This window comes from Pituophis catenifer, unplaced genomic scaffold (assembly GCF_029215685.1).
Source record: "Pituophis catenifer annectens isolate HBS135680 unplaced genomic scaffold, rPitCat1.0.hap2 SCAF_10, whole genome shotgun sequence".
Lineage (NCBI taxonomy): Eukaryota > Metazoa > Chordata > Lepidosauria > Squamata > Colubridae > Pituophis > Pituophis catenifer.
This window is the reverse complement of record NW_027256890.1, coordinates 4,303,652-4,327,483: the sequence shown is the minus strand read 5'-3', so window position 1 is coordinate 4,327,483 and position 23,832 is coordinate 4,303,652. Positions and strand designations below refer to the sequence as shown.

General features: G+C 44.0%; 1 protein-coding gene across 1 annotated transcript in view; it reads right to left on the bottom strand.

Annotated features, from left to right (window-relative positions):
• Window positions 1–326: 326 nt before the first annotated feature.
• The window catches only part of LOC139321820 (transmembrane protein 132B-like), a 259,956-nt gene continuing 236,450 nt past the window's right edge, over window positions 327–23,832 (bottom strand). The window contains 4 exon segments of the mRNA XM_070950725.1: window positions 327–1,433; window positions 5,488–5,679; window positions 8,138–8,411; window positions 17,748–17,953. Of these exon segments, the coding sequence (XP_070806826.1) occupies window positions 327–1,433; window positions 5,488–5,679; window positions 8,138–8,411; window positions 17,748–17,953 (1,779 nt within the window).

Sequence of the window (23,832 nt, the reverse complement as noted above, 5' to 3'; positions counted from 1 at the left end):
GTTTGGTATCCAATGAAAGAGAAACACAGCCGGGGTGGCACTTCCATCTCACGGCCATCGTGAGCCCCCTGCCCCCCAGATCTCCTCAATCTGGAGAAGTGTTCCCCCCCATCAGTGGCTGGGTTTTGTGGCTCCATCGTCCATAAAACAGAAGGCATAAAGGTGAATACAAACATAAAAAGATAATTGTGTTTTTGTTTTATATATATTTATATATGTATAAGTGTGTGTTTCTGTGTATGTTTGCTTGTCTCTCTCTCTCTCTCTCTCTCTCTCTCTCTCTCTCTCTCTGTGTGTGTGTGTGTGTGTGTGTGTGTGTGTGTGTTTTACATATGGTCCTGAAGTCTTTCCATATAGTCTCTAAATTCCTGGGAATCCCCTAAGTTCATATCTTGGCATACCCATTTGATGTTATCATCACTGTCAAAGAGAATGGAGTTGGTGTAAGGGCCACCATCTTCGGGCAGGATGGTGGTGTAGGAAGTGAATTTAACCCTCTTCCGCTTGGGCCCGGGAGGGTTTATAGGTTCATTTCTGTAGTCCTTGTCGCAATCGTAGTCAGAAGACCGAAGGATCTGGTTGTGGAAGCTCTTCTGAGAACTTCCGTTGAGGAGAAAGTTGCTCTCTTCAAAAAGCATCCCGCGGTCCAGGATGGTGGTGCATTCATCAGAGGGGAGAGAAATGTCCACGGGACTCTCCAGCAGCTCAACCTCGTTGCCCAACCACACCCAATCATGGGAGTGGGGGATGTTCCCTTGCTCGCTGATGGTGAAACGCTTGTGGCGGTACTTCCAGGCGAATGCCACGCAGTTGATTAAGAAGACCAAGATGGCTAAGCAGAAGACGCAAAGGAGGGCGTACATCCCGATCTCCAGATCGGTTAAACCCCTGGAAACCAAGGTGAGGTCGCTGGGGTTATTCTGTCTCGGGACAGCCTCTTGGGTGGGAAAGCTCGTAGAGGTAAGAGAATCGTTTCCAAGGTGTTCCTCTCCATCAGAATTAATTGGATGGATGAGAGACTTAGAGCTTCCGTTTGAGTTGGCCAATTCATCCCGATTCATGGACCAGTCCTGCCCTTCCAAGGAGCTTTCTATCGAATTGCTTTTAAAACCACTCTCTGAATCTTTGCCATTCTTGTGCTCGGATGTCTTTCGGCCAAATTTCACCTTGATGTTCCCTTTCCCAACAGCCAAGCTGCTCTTCCGCTTGGACTTCTGGCATGCCTCACTGATCACCAGTTCTATTTTAATCAACGGTCCTTGGCCTTCACCTTCGGCCACCACTATCGGCCAGTCGTCTTCCTGCCTTTGATGCACAGACACCACCATTTCATCCAGGGAGGTGACCACCAGGGAGAAATCCTTCAGGTCGTAGATATCTAAAGGGGTCACGGTTCCATCGCTGAATAAAAGCCAAGTGCTGAGCACCGCTTCCTACAGTGAGAGAGAGAAAAGGAGCAGAGAAATGTAAGGGGTAAAGAGAATGGATGAATCTATACCAGGAGTGTCAAACTTGAGGCCGGGAGGCCGAATCCACCCTGTGAGGTGTAGATCTGGCCTACAGGGATGACCTAGAAACAGCAAAGTAGTGGCCTGTGGTGCCTCTGCCAGTGAAAACGGAGCTCACGAGGGCCCCATGCAGCTCTCCCGACTGCCGTTTTCACTGGCAGAGGGTTGTAGGAGGCAGTCGCAGCCAAAAACGGAGCTCAGGAACTCATTTTTGCTGGCAGAGCACTCGGGCTGCCACAGGCACCCCCGACACTAGTAAAGTCAAGCTGGCCAAGCCCACCCCAGCCCCTAGAGGTCAAACACAACCCTGATGTGGTCCTCAATGAAATTGAGTTTGACACCCCTGGTCTACACCATTTAATTCAGTTCAGTTCATTATAACTGTAGGGGAAAGAGTAAGGTGGAGGTAAAAGAGGAATCAGCCTAGAATCCCTACATAGTCACAAGCAAACTAAGTCCAACTTCCTTTGAATTCTGTGGACCTTCATCTAACTCCTAGCTGGTGCTAAGCATTAGTTGAGAAGGTTCCTGGGCATAGTCTCTTAGCAATGAATAGATTTAATTAGTCCTTCACTCTTGATATTGACCCAACTTTCTTGTCAGGCAAATGGTTATGAATGAGATTAGGTTAGAAGCAAGAGAATATTGATTGGATCCTTGGGGTTTTGAGAAATAGTACACCTTCACAAGGAACACTGAACAGATTTAGAGTTGGGGGTCTCAAGGAGTTGGAAAAACCTTGGTGCCATTTGGGGTCTTCTAGATGACCCATTAAAATCATGGCTCCCAGCCATCTCAATTCCTGGCAAATAGATGGGGAAGAAATGGAGGTAGTGACAGCTTTTATTTTCCTGGGCTCCAAGATCACTACACATGGGGTCTACAGCCAATAAATTAAAAGCCGGTTGCTCCTGGGAGGAAAGCTATGGCAAATCTAGACAGCATTCTAAAAAGCAGAGACATCACCCTGCCAACAAAAGTGCATATAGTCAAGGCTATGGTTTTCCCAGTTTCCCACCTAATGAGAAGGAAGGATTTATTTATTTATTTATTTATTTATTTATTTATTTATTTATTTATTTATTTATTTATTTATTTATTTTTATATGCCGCCCTTCTCCGGAGACTCAGGGCGGCTTACAATGTGTTAAGCAATAGCCTTCATACTTTTGTATATTTTATACAAAGTCAGCTTATTGCCCCCACAAACCGGGTCCTCGTTTTACCCACCTTAGAAAGGACGGAAGGCTGAGTCGACCTTGAGCCTGGTGAGAATTGAACTCACAGTAATTGCAGGCAGCTGGATGTTAAATGCTGCCTTAGTAGGAGGCATTAGCCTCCTATGCCACTCAGGCTCCTGTTTGACTGGGAATGCTGGGAATGATTGAGGGCAAAAGAAGGGGATGGCAGAGAATGAGGTGGCTGGATGGAGTCACTGAAGCAGTAGGTGTGAGTTTTAATGGACTCCAGAGGATGGTAGAAGACAAGAAGGCCTGGAGGAATGTTGTCCATGGGGTCACAATGGGTGGGAGACAACTTTGCAACTAACAGCAACATCTATTTAATCTATCTATCTATCTCTCTATTCATCCATCTATCTTGAAATGAATTAATCTTCTAGTTGAAAATTGGACCACAAGGAAGGCTGAGAAGGCCAAAGAATGGAGGCCTTTGAACTATGGTGCTGGAGAAGACTCCTGCGAGTCCCTTGGACTGCAAGGCAATCAAACTGGTCGGTCCTAGAGGAGATCAACCCTGACTGCTCTTTAGAAAGCCAGATCCTGAAGATGAAACTCAAATACTTTGGCCACCTAATGAGAGGGAAAGACTCCCTGGAGAAGAGCCTAATGCTGGGAACAATTGAGGGCAAAAGAAGAAGTGGATTACAGAGAACAAGGTGGCTGGATGGAGTCATTGAAACAGTAGGAGTGAGTTTTAATGGACTCCAGAGGATGGTAGAGGACAGGAAGGCCTGGAGGAATATTGTCCAGTTGTGTCGCGCTGGGTCAGACACGACTTCACGACTAACAACCCATTTGAAAAATCTGCTGTTTCTTCTCTTCAGGGGAATCAGTCTGCTTTCATTGTCGGTCAAACCACAAACAAGGGCAGGAAGTGAAGCGGCAATAAAACAGATTTTTGCAGTATTAAAATTTTAATCAAATTCTTTCTTTCCTTCCCCACCTCCTCAAAACTTGATAGTCAATGTGGTGTTTTCACACAGGATTGCAGAGAACGCTTTTATTTTCATTCACTTTGGGAGGGGAGATTCCGCCGATAATGGAGCAGAATGTTTGCAGAAAAGGTATACAATTTTTTTTTTTAAAAAAAAACCTTTAGATTACGTGGAATAAAAATATATATATACAGTATACAGATGTTAAAGTGGATAAGACAGTGATCCCAAAGAGTCTGCTACACTGGTTTGTTTTTAAAACAACCAGCTGGAAATTGCTTGGCACACAAGTGGCTTTTAAAAGAATGAATGCTCCATTTTAACATAATCTTTCCATCCGCATGTCTCAGAATGCATTTTGCCTATAAGCTATCTGATGATTTGCATCCCAACCACTTTAATAAATGAGGCATCCTGAAATCAATCTGACCTCTTTGCCTGAAATTACCTGTCCAAATGTTGTTGTTTTTTTCCCAAGCCTGCCTAATTCTTTGAAATAATGTACCTTTGATTCCTCGCTTCATTTTTTTTTTTTTTGAGGCAATTATCTGAAAAACTGGGCAAAAAATTTCCCATTGATCATCCTGGCTTGTTTCCAGTTTTCCAATCAGTGCACCTGATATACCAAAAATCCATACTTTTGTAGTTCTCACTCTATTTTATGGTCGAATTTTGTCATTAGGGTGGAAGGGACAAGGGCTTAGCATATTTTTTTTCCACAACCCAATACTTGAGATGGCTTCACTGCTGCTCTGAACACCTCCTTGCTAGTTTGTCAGTCGGAGCTATAGATCTGGAAAGCAAGTTTGCAGGAATTTGCTTGAGAAGGTCTAGATGATACACTAGTTTAATTTTGTTAGATACTGTTTTCTATTTTAGTGTTTTGTTGTATACTGCTCAGAGTTCCTTTGCGATGGGCGGTTTAGAAATATGATAGATTACATAGGTAGATTAGATTAGATTAGATTAGATTAGATAGATAGATAGATAGATAGATAGATAGATAGATAGATAAGATAAGATACCCTGTTTTCCCCCAAAATAAGACATCTCCTGATAATAAGCCCAATCGGGCTTTTGAGTGCATAGCAATAAGGCCAAGCACTTATTTCAGGGTTCAAAAAAATATAAGACAGGGTCTTATTTTAGGGGAAACATGATAGATAGATAGATAGATAGATAGATAGATAGATAGATAGATAGATAGATAGATGATGGATGATAGATAGATAGATAGACAGACAGACAGACAGACAGATATTGTTAGATTATCTGATAGATAGATAGATAGATAGATAGATAGATAGATAGATAGATAGACAAGATAGATAGATAATGACAAATAGATAGACAGATAGATAGATAGATAGATAGATAGATAGATAGATAGACAGACGATGATAGACAGATGATATAGATAGATAGATAGATAGATAGATAGATAGATAGATAGATAGATAGACAATGATAGATAGATGATAGATAGATAGATAGATAGATAGATAGATAGATAGATAGATAGATAGATAGATGAGACGAGACAGAGAGACAGAGAGACAGAGAGACAGATAGACAGACAGACAGACAGACAGACAGACGGACGGACGGACGGACGGACGGATGGATGGATGAATATAGAGGCAGGCAGGCAGGCAGACTCACTCCAGTCTGGACGATGTACAAGTTTGTCCTTTGCATTTAACACCCTGGTTACTCCGGATGTTTATCTTACAATCTCGTTTTCAGGGAAATATAATATTCCTCTATGTTTCCAATGGCTGATGATCCCTCAATCCTTCCTACCTGTTTAGCAGCGTGAAGAATATCCGAAGCAGAGGCTGTGGCCACCATCAATCTCTTATTCCCTTTATTTGTCTGGAGAGACAAGGACAGGCCCGCCACCAGTTGTACTCCGAGGTCCGTGATGGTCACTCTGTCCTCCAGTACGATCACGGTCTTCTCAGCCAGAATGGAATCGGACAGAGGAGAAAGGACCTTAAAATGTGAATACGGAAAAAGAGGGTGAAAACTCACATTGCTCAACCTAAAAGAGTCGGACAGTGATTTTTAAGCAAGAATTGGGATCTTCAGAGCCATCATTCAGCGGGTTCACTTCAGGGGTGAAATGCTCTGAAGTCTGCTTCCAGTTCACTTTGCGTGCGCATCCGCTCTTTGTGCGCATGCGCACCAAACTCATGCTTCATGCGCATGCGTGCTCACCGCAGGCACTAAGAAGCCTTTTCAGAGTCTGCAAAGGTAAGTAGAAGAGCAGGGGAGGAGAACAGCTGTGCTGCATGATTTAGATTCGCTAGAGAGTAGGATTTCCTGGTTTCTAGCGGATATAAATCACGCTGCACAGCTGATTGTCGCACAGCTGATCTTCTGAACTTTTTTTTAAAAAAAACTTTTTAAAGCATTTTTTAACTACCAGTTCTGGCTGTGCTGCGCGATCCTTGGAACTTTTTTTTTTACTTTTTAAAGCATTTTTCAACTACCGGTTCTGGAGAATCGGTAGTAAAAAAAATGCTTAAAAAATAAAAAATTCCAAAGATCAGCTGTGCAACAATCAGCTGTGCTGTGTGATCCTCGGAACTTTTTTTTTTACTTTTTAAAGCATTTTTTACTACTGGTTCTGGAGAACCGGCCCAAACCAGTAGCATTTCACCCCGGTCCACTTAGAGAAAGTTCGCCTCCCAATTAAAGTGGCCGTTGCAAAATTCAAACTCTCTCAAGTATTTCAATACTGCCCCAAACCTATCACAGGTTTAGCTTACAGAAAAGACAGTGTTACTCTATCACCCTTACATGTCCGCTTGGACATCTCATTGAGTTTCAACAGAACTGACTCCCAAGCAAGAAGGTAGAATTTGGAGGCCTTCTTAGAACTTTTGAAAGTTGAACACGTCTCAACTTTTTCTTGAATACTCAACTTATCTTCCAATTTTCAGCCTTCAGACTGATTGCCTGCAAACCTGCTTGATTACCTTAGCAGGATGCGATTTCTAAAACATCCCCCAATTTCACAGCTCAGCTAATGTGTCTTCAGGGCCACCATTGGTTTCATTTGCCTTTTTAAGCTCTTCTCAATGTTCAGTAAGGTGTGGTCCATGTTCTATCAAGGTTGGGTCCAGTGTAGTGTATCCAAAGTTTTTTGCCCACGCTATCATCGTTTCTTTCACCTGTTGATATTCCATTTTATAACTTAATAAATGAGTATACATTTTCTTTATTAATTTTTCATCCGTCCATCAGATAAAAATATCTGATTAAGTACTGTTGGCTCTTTATTGAATCCATGTGTCTTTGCATCTTTCATATATCTTGATTGTATTTGCAAGTATGGCCACCATGCTAGGTCTGTTCCTTGATTTTGCAATTCCTGTGTCATTTTCAGTTCCCCATCTTCATTTAAGATACCTTTGCATATTACAATTCTTTCTAAGGTTTTTTTTTTTTTTAATTTGATTTATATGCCGCCCTTCTCCGGAGACTCAGGGCGGCTTACAATGTGCTAAGCAATAGCCTTCATCCTTTTGTATATTTTATACAAAGTCAGCTTATTGCCCCCACAAACTGGGTCCTCAATTTACCTACCTTAGAAAGGATGGAAGGCTGAGTCAACCTTGAGCCTGGCGAGATTCGAACCTGCAGTAATTGCAGGCAGCTGGTCTTAATAACAGGGTGCTTTAGACCACTGTACTACCAAGGCTCTAATAACTACCAAGTTAATAACATTTGGATGTATCAGTGCTTCCCTTGTAGAAAGCCAGACTGGTATTTTCCTATAGTTTTTGTTGATGTTGTTATTGTTGTTGTTGTTGTAACTTTTTCCCACACTAAAAGTAGTGCATTTCTTACATAATGTCTTTGGAAGTATCTATATATTTTATTCTTCTCATCCTACAAAAAAGTGTCCGTCCCCCCCAGTTGAAGATTGTGTTATCAGAATATTCCTGAACTGGCAGAGACATGGTAACAAGGTCAGCCAATGAATAGGCATAGCAACTGGATCAGCCAATGAGGGCTGTTTGGAAACAGAAACTTAAGCAAGAAGTCTGAGTGTGGCTTAGCTCTGTGCTCAGCTGTAAAATGAAACTAGTCTGCTCTGAACTCTGAACTGAAAACTGATCTCTCCTCTCTAACACGTTGGAAGAACCACTATTGGTATTGTACATTTATTCATGTGTTATTATGTATATAAAGAGAAGTTAATGAATCCTGCTGAATCAGTTATCTATGTGTGCTTTCTGGATTTGATTATTGCAACAAACTCTGACATGTGTCCCTCCAATATTAATAATCTTCAGATTTACCCACTCTTTCAGCCAGGTAAGAACTGATGCCTGATAATAAAGCTCCCAATCTGGTAATTCAAAACACACACACACACACACACACACACACACCCGTTGTCTTTAGATTCATGCAGAAAAGTTGGGGTTTTGCATTGTACCTGAACAGTCGTAATCCCTTGTTCACGACCGATCAAAACTCGGCCTCCTTGTAGTTTGGCTACTTTGGACTCTTCCACCTTCATGAAATCAGCCACTAGGTCTGTGATGTCAAACTGCCATTCAGAGCTAAGCAAGTAGGTCAGCTGTCCTCCAAGGTCAGATGATTCGGCCACAAACTGGGTCAGGACACGCACCATCGCATGCTGGTACTGGAGGGTGCAACCTTTGCCCTTCTTCTCATCATCCTCTTCCTCGTCACTGTCACGGGTGGGCCTGTCAAGGCAGACATGCACATCATGAGAAAGGTACCCTGTTTCCCCAAAAATAAGACATTCCCCAATAATAAGCCCAATTGGGCTTTTGAGCACATGTGCTAAAATAAGCCTCCCCCCGAAAATAAGCCCTCCCCAAAAATATTTAAATGCAGAGCTGGAAATCAGTTAAGATGGCAAGAGGAGCCCCATCTTGCTCCATGCATCCCAAAATAATAAGACGATCTCTGAAAATAAGGCCGAGTGCTTATTTTGGGGTTCAAAAAAATAAAAAACAGGATCTTATTTTCGGGGAAACACGGTATTGGTTATGTTGAAAAACAGTCTGATTCCCCCCACCCCGAGAGATAGTCCTCAGCTTACGACCCCAATTGAGACCAAAATTTCCATTGCTAAGCAAGGCAGCTGTTAAATGGGTCATAGCTTGTTTTGATGGTTGTTTTTGTCCACTGTTGTTAAGCAGTTGTTAAGTGAACTGTGAGGTTGTTAAGCAAATCCAACTGCTCCCACTGACTTTGCTTGTCAGAAGCTGTCTGGGAAGGTTGCAAATGGAGATCAGATGACCCAAAGACATGTTGTGGCCAGTCGGTTGCCAACAGAGCTATCTGCAGAGTCAGACAAGGAGGAGGTTGATGGAGGGCCTAGGCTGGCTTCAGAGTCTTTGGAAGGCTCTGATAAGGAAGCAGCATCAGAGACAGAGGCAGAGCCGGGCCCTTCCGTCCTCCCCCAGGTGGAGAGGCATCTGTCTTTGGGGCCTGAGCTGAGTGAGGGGGAGGAACAGATGGGGCCCATTCCAGATGCACATATGTGCAGAGAGGAAAGGAGAGGAGAGCTAAGGAAAGCAATAAGCCGGCTCTCGGGGAGAGGCAGACACTGACAATAGCCAGCCCCTCCCTGCCTGGGAAATAAATAGGAGGGGTTTGGGAGAAGCTGGTTGTCTCAGACAATCATTCATTTCTAGCATACAGCAAGCAATTCAGGTTCCTTGGCTAAACCCAGGTTTCGTTGGGACTAATTACGTTTGATTTTTATTTTATTTTTGTTTATCCATGTGAATAAAAGACTGGTACTGGCCTGTGATAAAAAGGGGGTTGTTTTACTCATAAGTAAATGTCTTGTCCCTAGTTGTGGAGGCTGGGTCAGAACGGGACAGTGCAACCGTCATAAATACACGCCAGTTCCAAGCGCCCCAATTTTGATCAAGGGACTGTGAGGATGCTCCAAGGGTCATCATTGTGAGGACAGGTTGTAAGTCTTTTTTTTTTTTTAGTGCCATTGTAATTTTGAATGGTTGCTTAAACAAATGGTTGTAAGTCAAGGACTATCTGTGCCAGGGGTGAAATTCAGCAGGTTCTGCAGAACCGGCAGCAGAAATTTTGAGTAGTTCGGAGAACCAGCAAATACCACCTCTGGCTGGGCCCAGGAGTGGGGAGGGAATGGGGATTTTGTGGTATCCTTCCCCTGCCATGCCCACCAAGCCACATCCACAAAGTCACACCACGCCCACCGAGCAACGCCCACAGAACCAGTAGTAAAAAAAATTGAATTCCACCACTGATCTGTACATCCAAAGGTTAAACTCTTTGACCAATGACTGGGCAGGGAAGAGCAAGCTTGCATTGATTAAAAAAAAATAGAGGCAGGATTATCAGAATTTAAAGAGCGTAAAACTGGCTCTTTAGCCAGGCATTATCAAGAGCAAAATGTTCTCGGCCCTTGGCCTGCAAAGGTGATGTACGAACTTTAACAAGGGAATAATTATTTTCTAGCCATGTAATGAATCCAAATAAATGTTCTTATTCAGGCCATCAGTCTTAGCCTGCCTCACTCCCAACTCGGATTTGACTTTAATTTAAATTTATTCCTTTCATTTGCTGCGATCAGGAGCACTCCATTTGAGAAGCTGGTTTTTCTATTCGATGCACGCCTTAGTACATTAATCCTAAACAGATACCTAACCAAAAACCAAATTTCCATCTGGAAAATTATTCTTGTGGAGAGTGCCATAGACTCTGAATTCCACATTTCCTCTCTCCTTCAGATCCCTCCTCTCTTAAGGGACTGGCATGATATGAGGAACCATCTTGTGCTTGGTGGCTTTCCATAATCTCTTTGGAGATAAGGAACCCTGATCTTGATTTCCTTACTGCAGATTAATGCATTTCCATGGTTCAAGAAAAGCCACTTTGCCCAGAGGGAAAATTGGAGACGATCAACTTGCATGTGGCTGGATCATTTCAGTGCAGAAGAATCTTGGAAAAGACACAGAGGCATGGAAGGGTTGCTGAGATCTCATGTTGGCTCTCTTGGTGTGCAATTGCTGCGATACGTGTCTCTTAGGCTGTGCAATAAGGAAGGCTGAGCATCAAAGAATTGAGGCCCTTGAATTCTGGTGCTGGAGAAGACTCCTGCAATTCCCTTGGACTGCAAAGTGATCCAACCGGTCAGTCCTGGAGGAGATCAAACCTGACTGCTCTTTAGAAGGCCAGATCCTGAAGAGGAAACTCAAATCCTTTGGCCACCTAATGAGAAGGAAGAACTCCCTGGAGAAGAGCCTAATGCTGGGAACGATGGAGGGCAAAAGAAGAAGGGGACAGCAGAGAACGAGGTGGCTGGATGGAGTCACTGAAGCAGTCGGCATGAGCTTAAATGGACTCCAGAGGATGGTAGAGGACAGGAAGGCTTGGAGGAACGATGTCCATGGGGTCGTGATGGGTCAGACACAACTTTGCAACTAACAACAACAAGGCTGTGCAAGTTGCAACCAATGGTGTGAAACATAGAAAATAAGAGTTGGGAAGGACTATGTTGATCACAGAATCCAAATTCTTGGTGTCAACTCAGAATCGAACCTGCTGAAGCCATCTTTTGCTGCTTCATAGTTGCCATGTACTTAGGGGGGGAGGATGAGAGGGAAATACGTAACTAAATCATCTCGCAGACACAATAAAGCGCTCTCCCATGAGAACCAAGGTCATCCCATCACATGGCAGTTAAAGAGGAACAGGAGTGACCAAGGAGCCTGCCAACCGCTTCTATTGGACAATGTGACCTGAGTAGGGGTGAAATGCTACTGGTTCGCCACAGTTCGGGCGAACCATTAGTGATAAAAACTATCGGTTCAAGTGAACCAGAAGTAAAAAAAAGCTACCGGTTTGTCCGAACTGGTATTTCCGACGATCAGCTATGCTGCGCTTTTTATATTTGCTAGCAGGAAATCCTACTTTCTAGTGAAGCTACATCGCGCGGCACAGCTGTTCTCCCTCCCTCGCTGTTCCACTTACCTAGGAAGTCTTCTTTTTCCATGTGAAGTACACATTTTGGCGCACAGCACGCATGCACGACAGGGGTGAAATCTAATTTTTTTTTCTACTGGTTCTGTGGGCGTGGCTACATAAGTTTGGGTGCCTCAGCTTCAGATCGCTCCCTCCCTCCCTCCCTCCCTCACACACACATGCACACACACACACACACACACACACACCAGAGGTTGGAGAGCTCTCATGCTCGCTCGCTCGCTCTCCAAGCACCCCATGCAAAGCCCTTTTGAGGAAAGGGCATGCACGGCTGGGCGCGTTTGGCTGCAGAAGGAGGCACAGCACAATGGGATTGTTTTGTTCACCGAGGTGATGCTTTGGGAGGGCAGGCGGACGTCTGCAGCTGACAACTATAATGAATATGTCCACCTGCCCTCCCAAAGCACCACCGCAGTGAACAAAACAACCCCATTGCTATGGCTGCATAGCTTGTCAGGTCTGAGCAGGGAAGCCGCTGCTTGGGGGGGGCAGTAAACTGCTAGCTCCTTCCCCGCAGCCCTGCCATGCTTGCCTGCCTTCCATGTGGGCTTCTGCTTGCCTGCCTTCGCAAGCTAGCCACCGGGATGCCAGGAAGGCAGCATGGAAGGCAGGCAAGCATGGCAGGACTGAGGGCCGTGGATCGGTTCGGGGGCGTGGCCAGCCAGCCATTGCTCCCGGTTTGGCGAACTAGCCTCAATCTCCGCTACCTACTTGCCCGAGCCGGTCCGAACCGGGAGCATTTCACCCATGACGCACGGCCAGCGAACTGGTGGCAAACCGGTTCAGATTTCACAACTGGACCTGGGTCCTTTGGGGAGGGAAACTTTTACTCTTTTAGTTACACTGTAACCGCGGGAATTTTTAAGAGTTGGTTTCCACTAGCTGTTCCGATATGATGTATCCAATAAACATGTTCTTTGAGGAACATGCCTGCCTCGGAGTTCTGATTTCTTTGGATGTGTTACTCGGAATGCTGACACTTGGTGTGAGCAGAAAACTGGGTTACGGAATGAATCATAAGAAGCCTTGGAAAAGTTGGTCATGAGACAGATGGGACTAGTGAGGACTTCCCAATGTGAGAAGTCTTCAAATGGGTTCCTGTACTGGCCAATGAATCAACTAGACCAGAGTTTCTCAATCTCAGCACCTTTTAAGGTACGTGAACCTCCAACTCCCAGAATTCCCCAGCCAAAATTCTAGAAGTTGGAGTCTACACGTCTTAAAGTTGCCAGCTGGGGAATTCTGGGAGTTGAAGACCCTACATCTTGAAGTTGCTGGGATTCGGAAACACTACACTACATGTCCCCAAAGTGCTTTTTTCCAAAAGACAACTGGGATTTTTTTTTCCTTGAAAACATTTCTCATCTCATCCAAAACGTTTCTTCAGTTCTTCTTGGATGAGAAGCAAAACATTTTCAAAGAAAAAAAACTCAAGAAAGCCCAGTTGCCTTTTGGAAAAAGCACTTAATGTCAAGCACTGAGGAAATCGGGAGATCCAGGCAGTTAAATGAGCATAAAGATTTATTGGAAGCTTAAGCTCTCTACAAGAATCTGACCAACTAACAAGTCAAGGGAAATGCACAGGTGATAAGAGAGGCATTCAAGGTGTACTGGACTTAGATCTCTTGCAGATGCACAGGGACTCATGACTTATGACATGTTTGACCCCTCCTTCAGGCTCAGTCTGGTCATCTCCTAGACCTTTGGGGCAACCATGATCTGGATGATTGAGAATCTCCACAGTCATACTAGATGTTTTCCAAAAGCCTTTTCACCCTGGCATTCGATGATTCCAACCAGTGGTGGGTTGCTACTGGTTCACCCTGGTTCGGGCTAACCGGTAGCAGCGGTGGTGGGAGGCTCCGCCCACCCACCCAGACATCATCAAATATGGTTTGCGCATGTGCAGAAGCTTCTGTGCATGCACAGATGTGGCGCACAAGTGAACAAACTGATAGCAAAGGTAAGTGAAACCCATTCCTGATTCCAACCCATTTGCTACAATCTGGGATAATTTAATTTTTTTTTAAATTCGGCATTATTATTTTTTTTTTATTTATTTAATTTGATTTATATGCCGCCCTTCTCCGGAGACTCAGGGCGGCTTACAGTGCGTTAAGCAATAGCCTTCATCCTTTTGTATATTTATACAAAGTCAGCTTATTGCCCCCACAAACTGGGTCCTCATTTAACCTACCTTAGAAAGGATGGAAGGCTGAGTCAACCTTGAGCCTTGGAGAGATTCGAACCAGCAGTAAATTGCAGGCAGCTGTGTTAATAACAGGGTGCTTTAAACCACTGTAGTACCAAGGCTTTTAGGTTTTGGAAGAGAGTTTCCCTATCTCCCAGGTTATTTTTGGGCAAGGTTAAACTTACTGAGTTTCTTCAAGTGCTTCTCTTGGCCCTAATCTCACTTCCCCAATCCCCTTGATTGCCGAAATCTTTCTTGATGTGCATTCTGAAACATCGAAACAGGATAATTTCATATTTCTATTGAAGCTTCCCTATCTGGAGTCCCAGGAGCTTAAGTTCTGGACTGGTGCTGGTCTGTTTTGAAGAGCTCAGTCTCTGAAATCCATTTATTTGAATCATTTGGAACTGGAAAAAACAAACTTCTGCAGGAGACTCTTAAAAGAGAACGACAGAGTGGGAGAGAGAGAGGGAGCAAGCTGGCAGACCGCATTTAACTGTCATTTCCACACAGCTCTTTCCCGTCTTTGCTTTTTGCCTGAATGACAACAACAAAACCCCAACTTGGCAAAAAGACGTGCCCCGTGGCTTGGCATTAATCGAAAGAGCGGTTGGTGGGGGACAGTTTACCGGCTTGCAAACAGCATAGCAAGTTTTCAGCTGGCTCGATCGATGCAAACCAGACGCCTCTCGGGGTTAAATTTTGAAAAAGCGGCATCACGTTGAAAGTTAGAACACTTGGCAGCCGAATTGCACGGGCCAGGCTTATTCCTGCCTTGGCTATCTCGCCACAAATGGCCCGGTCAAACATCTGCAGATGCAAACTTGAAACAATGCGGCAGACGGGCCATCTGACGTGATGAAGCTTTTTCATCCGCCGAAGGATATATTTTTCCCTATTAAATTTTTGCCAGCCTCAACAATACGCGCTTGGCTGCATTCAACGACTTGCATTGGAAGGCTGGCGCCCATTTTGTGGATCTGTCCTTGCAACAGTGGGGAAGAATAACTTTTGCATGCAGATGGACCCAGGTTTTAATTCTGAAGGATAAACATTCATTCATTGGCATCCTTCAGTCTCAAGAGACTATGGTATCGTGCTCTGGAAAGAAGTCCTAAAACAGCATCTAGTGTGACTAAAAAGGCCAGTTCGAGAGTGGCCATCCCTTCCACACTGAGGGCAGATACATTCTGTCCCTAAACAGAGTGTATAAACAAGATATGTGTAAAGTCTCTGAATTGGACGAACAGACTGTAGTCAGAAGAGACTACATTAGAAATTGGGGGGGGGGATCTAATTTGGCAAAGATGAACAAAATTAGGAAATACGTCTGAAGTGCAGTGAGATTTTCAGCATCCAAATCAGCTGTTTGTCAGACCTGGAAGCCATCTTTTACATTTGGGCCTTCAGGCCTGCCACATTTTCTATTGTGGGAAAACGGGAGGGGGGATTGCATAGAGTATGGGTGATATGTAGTCAAAATAACATTCTTTTCTCAGAAGGTCAAGGCCACCTTGCCCTGCAGCTGCGATGCGGTGACTGGGAGGCATCTCCAGTTTTGGATGGTGCCTGATTGGAACATGTGATGGGCATGTGGGTACTGGGCAGGGACTGGGTGGGGAAAACCTGGAAACTTTCAGATTCGGGTTTTCCCAGATGTGCCAATATGACATCTCTAATAAAATGGAACTTTGAGGAACTTCAAGCCTCAGAGTCTTCTTTCGTTGGGGGTGTTACTTGGAACCCTGACACTATTCCTATTTCAAAATTATTTCCGGATGTATTATACAGTCCTGGTCTAAAACAGGATGTTAACTTTTTTCGTGTCTTTCAATTTATTTTACAATTTTTTCATGCACAAATATGCAACACCGCTACAGCTTAAAATGCAATTCCATGAGTTGTGAAATACTACCATAAAAAAAGCCAATCATTTTCAACAATTTCTTGGGGGGAAAAAACCCAAATATGGATATATTTGTCATGAAATCCTTTCGGTGGGCTGTTTTCTCAATGCACAGAAGCATCTGGATAAACATTCTTGATGGAATTACATTTACAATTTCTATAAGAGGGTCATTTGCATGCTTCTGCTGATAATATTTGTCTGGGATAAGGAATTCAAGGATGTGAAATATATTCAAGGGAAAAAAAAAGATCAGGAATAATCAGAAACCAACAAGATACCTAATCTGTATCTTGCTGGCTTTAGACTCTTGGAGATTAGCAAAAGAATTCCTTAAGATTTGTTGGAAGAAGACAATCTTAACGCATTGTAAGCTGCCCTGAGTCTCCAGAGAAGGGCGGCATATAAATCAAACCAATAAATAAATAAATAAATAAATAAATCTGTAGCACATTAAGTCCACTTCTTTAAACCAAGTTTGGTTAAAGGTTGATTCGCACAACCATGTCAACTATCTTTCTCCTTAGTTGATTCAAGTGATGTAGTGAATAAATGGTTCCTTCAATTGCTATTGACTTTGAGCAGGGGTGAAATGCTACCAGTTCGTAGTAATAAAAGCTACCGGTTCAGGCAAACCAGTAGTAAAAAAAGCTACCGGTTCGGGTGAACCATTCGAACCGGTATTTCCAACAATCAGCTGTGCCCCGTGATTTATATTCTAAATCACGGGGCACAGCTGTTTTTTACCCCCTCGCTGTTCTATTTACCTTCTTAAGCCTCCTTTTTCCATGCACAGCATGCTTTTGGCATGCACTGCGCATGCACATGTGCATGCGCGTGCACACACATGCACAGGTAGCGAACCGGTGGTGATCCAAGGAGGATTTCACCACTGACTTTGAGTCAATATGAATGTCATTGTTGGGTCCTACTCATTTAATGCAAGAAGTTATTAAACTGTTCAAAGCCCATATCTGAATTCAGACCGGCTAATGCTTTGGTAGGAATTTAAGTAGGAGATTAAAACAAGAATCCATTTCCCTCTTTTTCTTTTCATTTTCCAATTAAATGAAGCCAGTTCACTGTGTGAAATATTCACCACTGGGTTGCCGAATTCCATATTTCAACTGATAATACTTATCAGTATTTCAACTGATAAGGTTGGGGATTAACAGGCAGAAGAGACGAATATCCTTAACAGGCAGAACTCAGAAACTTCTCCAAGGCAACTGGTTGGTGGTGTTAGTTGGTGGGATATTGTATTCTGACCTAGGCTTCCTTAGAAAGTATACAGCACAATCTTAGTCCCAGCAAACCTCTTTAATTCATATGGCTGTGAATTATTGTCATTCCCAGTCCGAAAGGCTTCTCGAACAGTCTTTCAGGGGAGTGTTTACAAACACCTACCGTATCTCACTTGGAATGCTGCCAGAGAACTAATTGCCAAACGCAGGGCAAGACCAAACTTAGCACAGAGTCAAACAGAACTTTTCCTGACCTTTTACTGACCAGATGAACTAATTGCTTCCTGCAAAAGCTCACGTCCCGTTCGCTTCTCTTTTATGTCTTATGGGAGGAGCCAATCATCTCCAAGCCTTATTCTCAAGTTAATCCTGTTTTCTTAATTGTTCCTGTCTTCTGGCAGCTCTGTGCATATGCATACTGGGAACAGGCTCACGCTGTTCTTCTGCCTCGCTGATGTCAGACTCCAGAGACTCCAGAGGCACCAAAGAACTACCAGATGGCCTTGGCCCCCTCTCTGCTTTTGACTCAGAGTCATTGTCTGAGCCTTCCCCAGACTCCAGGACTGGCCCACATTCCTCCCCAACCTCCTCACTGTCTGAATCTGTTGCCAGCTCTGCTGGCCGCTGGCGGGCCGCAACATATCGCACCAGGAGTATTGACTGATTTCTGAGAAAAATATACAAGATGTGGTTCCAATACCTTTTGTTGGAGGTGACGGGAATTCTCCAACCCTTGATCTGGCTCAGTTCAGTATCGGAGATCTCAATTTGTAATGGGAGCCGTGGAACCCATACAGTGATTTCTAGCTGAGTGGTAAAATGCTGGTAGGTGAAGTTTACAATGGCGTCCACTTTGCTTTTCATTTCCTTCCCATTCACAAAGATGGTGTCACAGTTGTCTGAGACCTATAAAGGAAGAACATAAGCAGACCCTGAAGTGAATAACAAATAAATTCATTACTCAAGGGGAGGGGGGTTTTGGAGGTGGTATTCAGCAGGTTCGGACTGGTTCGGGCAAACTGGTAGTGGCGACCTGTGGATGCGGTGGGCCTTCCCCCGCCCCCGCCCACCCCCCTGAATGCAATTCCATCCTATATCATTGTGTTTTTGATGCCACATGCATGTGCAGACAGTGCACATGAGCGAATTGACATGTTGTTTGACATCGCACACATGTGCAGGTGGCACACGAGAGCAAATTGCTGTGTTTTGTGACACCATACACATGATGCCAAAGGAATATAGGTGAATTGGCAGGAACAAAGACACAGATTAGATACAATAGACAAAGCAGAAAGATTTTATGAACAGTACATAGGATTTCAAGAGGAAGAGAGATTGAGTAAAGAAAGAGGGGATGGATGACAGGAGGAAAAAAAAGAACAACCAACAGACAGCCAAAGAACAAGAAGAAAGAGCAATAAGAGAAGGAGCAAGAGCAAAAGAAGCCACATGCATGTTTTGTGATGCCGCACGCGCTCACATTTCCAGTGCTGAGTGAACCAGTTGCTACAGTATGTGAAGCCCTCTCTCTGGGGAGGTTTCCTCTCTAAAGTAAAAGCCCCATCACAGAAAAAACAGGATTTTGTCTCCTTATTGGTAGAAAAATAGCAAGAATAATGTGCTTCCTTCAATATAAGAAGCAAGCAACTCTGTGTTTTGGGGCTAAATCCCACCAGCCCCAGCCAATATGACTAAAGAATGGTTGGAGTACAGTCCAAAACATCTGGAAAACACCAGGTTCAGATCTTGGTTGGATCAGTCATGGGGGTAGCTGCCAACATTGCCACATGGCTTACCTTGGTGACTTACAAATGATGAGTTAGATCAGAGATCTCTAAACTTAGCAACTTTAAAACTTGTGGACTTCAATTCCCAGAATTCCTCAGCCAGCCAACGAATAATTCTAAGCTAATGACATGTTTAACTCCACCCCACTCCAGCTCTTCAGGCTCTCCTACAATTAGTTTGATATCCATTTTATATTTACACCTCATTTAGAGAAAAATACATGCTCCAGCAGAGAAAGGAGGGACATATTTTGATAATCCTCAAATAGAATAATCGCTCCCTTTTAATATGAGATATATAAAACCCAAGTACCAAGAATCTTAGAATCATAACTCCATTCATATATTCCTTTAGGCATGGAGAGTGCACGTGTTTGAATTCTATTAGCGGGGATTGACTCTGAACTGATCTTGCTTATTAGACTTTTCTTTTAGACAAAAATTGAATTTGCATCGGGTTTGTCATCCTGGACTGCATTTATTGGAAAACGAATCAGTCTGATTATCTTGCATTTTCAATTCATGCTGGGCTGATGAAAAAGAGAATTATTTTCTCTGTCCTCCATCTCTCCCTTTTCACAGAAAGAGAAGATATTGGAGAAATTCTCAGCTTAGATTTTTGTTTTTGTTTTTTTGTTTTATCTCACTGGAAATTTAGATTCTCTCTACTTGGGGGAGGGGAAATACAATGGGAAAGACATATTAGTAGGTTTTTGTCTGATTAGCAATAGCACTTAGATTTATATACCTCTTCAGAGTTTTGCAGCCCTCTCTATGCATATTAGGGATGCAATGACTCAGTGGATGCTGAGCTTGTCAATTGAAAGGTGGGCAGTTCAGCAGTTCGAATCCCTAGTGCCGCGTAACGGGGTGAGCTCCCGTGACTTGTCCCAGCTTCTGCCAACCTAGCAGTTCGAAAGCATGTAAAAAATGCAAGTAGAAAAATAGGGACTATCTTTGGTGGGAAGGGAACAGCATTCCGTGTGCCTTTGGCATTGAGTCATGCCAGCCACATGACCACGGAGACATCTTAGAACAGTGCTGGCTCTTCGGCTTTGAAACGGAGATGAGCACCGCCCCCTAGAGTCAGGAATGACTAGCACATATGTGCAAGGGGAACTTTTACATTTACCTTTACCATGCATATTGCCCCCAACAATCTGGGCCCTCATTTTACCAACATTGGAATGATGGAAGGCTGAGTCAATCTTGAGCTGGTCAGGATCAGTTAGAGGACAATAAGGATGTCTCAGAGTCAAGAACCTTCCCTTCCCTTACTGAATAAGAGTTGCAAGGACCTTGTAGGTCTTCTAGTCCAACTCTCTGCTCAATGGAGATCCTATATCATTCCAGACAAATGGCTGTCTAATCTCTTCTTGAAAACCTCCAGCGATGGAGCACCCACAACTTCTGAAGACAAGCCATCCCGCTGATCAATTGTTCTCACTGTCAGGAAATTTCTAGGTTGGACCTCTGAGAATCTTCCACGCATTGCTTCTTGTCCTGAGCTCAAGTGCTTTGGAGAATAGGTCGACCTCCTCTTCCCTGTGAAGACCCCTCAAATATTGGAAAGCTGCTATCATGCCATCCCTAGACCTTCTCTTCATTAGACTAGACATACCCAGTTTCTTGCTCATGTCAAACCATGTCACCAACACACCCAGTTCCTTGCTCAAGACCAGGCCACCAACCATCCCAAGGTAGCCAATCCTCATGTCAGGGTTCCAAGTAAATATATCCATTGCAAGCAAAAACTCCGAAGCAGGTAGATTCCTCAAAGGATAGCTTTATTGGAAATATCAATCTGGTGAAAACCGACTCTGAAGGGCCCCTTGGTTTTCACCTAATTAAAAGTGAAAGTTTCCCCCCCAATCCTAAACAATCAATCACATGGCCCAATCAAGGCAGCATCTGCTGGTCTGGTGACATCACTCCAGCTTCCTCCGGCCAGGTGTGAGAACGTCCTTGGCTCCCAAGAGAAAGTATTTTATTTTGACTACACAGCCCCAGCTATCTCTAATCCCCCCTGTGTCAGGCCTGGAAGCCATCTTTTGCATTGGGCCTTCAGGCCTGCCACATTTCCTACTGTGGGAAACTGGGAGGGGGGATTGTATGGATCATGGGTGATATATAGTCATAATAACATTCCTTTCTCAGAGAGTCAAGGACATCTTGCCCTGCACCTGGAAGGATGGAACTGGGAAGCATCTCCAATTGGGACGGTGCTTTGATTGGACCATGTGATGGACATGTGGGTGCTGGGCAGGGACTTGAACTTTCTCTTGGGTGGGGAAAACCTGGAAGCTTTCAGATTCGGGTTTTCCCAAATGTGCCAATATGACATCTCTAATAAGATGAAACTTTGAGGAACTTCAAGACTTGGAGTCTTCTTTCGTTAGGGGTGTTACTTGGAATCCTGACACCCTGCCTATCTCTCAGCTCTAGTGTGGAAGCACTGAAGCTCTAAGAATGTCTTTGGCCAGGCCAGCTTCACTTAGACCTTCACTTATATTTCAGAAGGAAACGGGTTGCATGAAATCGCCATCGTCCTCATATAATCCCACCCGGATATTTGGGTAACCATTGAAAATGAACTGCAAAGACCAAGTTGCTACTGGGAGCTAAGAAGGGATCAAGGGTATTTACCTCCCCCTTTTATAAAGACCGTTGCTCACTCCAGACTAAGCGGTTTGATCCTTCAACTTTTTACAGATTAAGCCTTACTGACAAGCGTTAGTTTAAGCAAACATCTGCATGGCTCTTCATTAAGACCGAGGGTCCCAGACGGGATTAAGCATTATTTACCCAGTGAATCCCCATCAGATGGTGCAGCTTTATTTCCCATCAATTTTTAATTGCAAATCCCAGACCAGCTCTGGGGGAATCAGCATTTCATTAGGTGGAACTAGTACAAATGTTGCGTCGCTAAGAGTTAGTTGGTGTTTTTTTCCTTTTTTAATGCCTGGTTTCTCCTCTCCGCTCTCCCTCTACCGACATGTGCTCAGCAATGCCACGGGGTATACCAGGATTAGCAAGATGATGCTAGTAAAGCTGTCTCAACTTAGAAGATTTGTGGGGGTCAGAGGTGGGCATGCTTCCCAGGGAGCATTGAGGAACCTGGAGGCTAAAACATATAAAGAATGGTTGCTGGAATTGGATATGTCTAGTCTGATGAAAAGAAGGACCAGGGGTGACATGATAGCAGTCTTCCAATATCTCAGAGGCTGCTCCAAAGAAGAGGGAGTCAAGCTATTCTCCAAAGCACCCGAGGGCAGGACAAGAAGCAGTGGATGGAAACTAATCCAGGAGAGAAGCAATTTAGAACTAAGGAGAAGTTTTCTGACAGCTAGAACAATTAATCAGTAGAACGACTTGCCTCCAGAAGTTGTGAAAGCTCCAACACTGGACGTTTTTAAGAAGATGTTGGATAACCATTTGTCTGAAGTGGTGTAGGGTTTCCTGCCTAAGAAGGGGGGTTGGAGTAGAAGACCTCCAAGGTCCCTTCCAACTTTGTTATTCTAATTCTAAACCTGATCTAAAATGTTTCATCAGTCCAAGAGCTGATGCTCTCCAGGCAGTATACAATAAAACAAATTAGAAAATACTACCTGAGTTTAAAAAAAAAAAAACAGGTAAGAGACTCAAATAGAATACAAAATGAAGTGTCAAGTGTCTACGGAGATTCTCAATCATCCAGGTCATGGTTGTCCCAAAGGTGGTTTTCCAAAAGGCAAGTGGACTTTCTTGGGTTTTTCCTTGAAAATGTTTCACTTCTCACCCAAGAAGCTCACTGTTGTGACCTAGGCTTCCTGAGTCATTAAAACACATGAGTAGTCCCAAAACCCTCTTTTACTGCAACAGCGGTGAATTACGTTCGTTCATAACTGAGTCCCAATTAGTTGCAAAAAGTCCTTCGGGAGAAGTTCTTTGGGATAATCACCAACCTTTGTCTCCCTTGACACACTGCCAAAGACCTACTTGGCAAAGCCATACAGAGTCCAGAATCAAACAGAGATGCCGATTAGGAACAGAATTAACAACGTTGCTTTCCTGCATAGGACCCACGTGCCTTTGTTCCTTTTTAAAGCCTTATGGGAGGGGTCAATCATCTCTAGGCCTTACTCCCGAGTTATTCTTTTTTGTTTTACTCGTGCCTTCTGGCAGCTCTGTGCATGTGCGCACTAGGAACATGCTCCTCCTGTTCCTCTGCCTCTCTGATATCTGACTCTGGAGGCTCTGGAGTCTGTGCATAACTCCCAGATGGCCTTGGCCCCATCTCTGCCTCCGACTCAGAGCCCTCGTCTGAGCCCTCCCCAGACTCCAGGACTGGCCCATGTTCCACCCCAACCTCCTCACTGTCCGACTCTGCTGCCAAGTCCGCAGGCTACTGGTGGACCACAACACTCATCCAGCAGAGAATATACTACCTGAGACTTCTCAGGAAACAACAACTGAATGAAAAACTGCTGGTGACCTTCAGACCTGCACCATAGAGAGTATTTTAACTTACTGCACCTGTGTGTGATTTGCCAGTTGCACAGTGGCAGGTAGGACAGCACTCCAGAGGGTCAACGTCACTGCCCAGAAGATCATTGGTTGCCCTCCCCCTTCTTTGGAAGAGCTTTATAGCCCCCGCTGCCTTAAGAAAGTTCAAAACATTCTTAAAGATCCATCTCATCCTGGGCATCCCCCCCCCCTTTTTTTTTTTTTTTTGAACTATTACCATCTGGCAGACGGTACCGGACAATAAAAACAAGGACAAATAGGCTGAAAAACAGCTACTACCCCAGAGCAGTAACTATATTGAATTCTACTGTATAGTGCAATATTAATGCAATATCAGGGATTTTCAATTCAATTGTATAGAATGTGAAGGAGTTGTGTTTTTGTTTTATGTATAATGTACACTGAAGATGGCATTTAATTTCATTGTACGTGGTGCAATGACAATAAAGTAAACTAAACTAACTAAGCTTCTTCAATTCTGCATTGCCA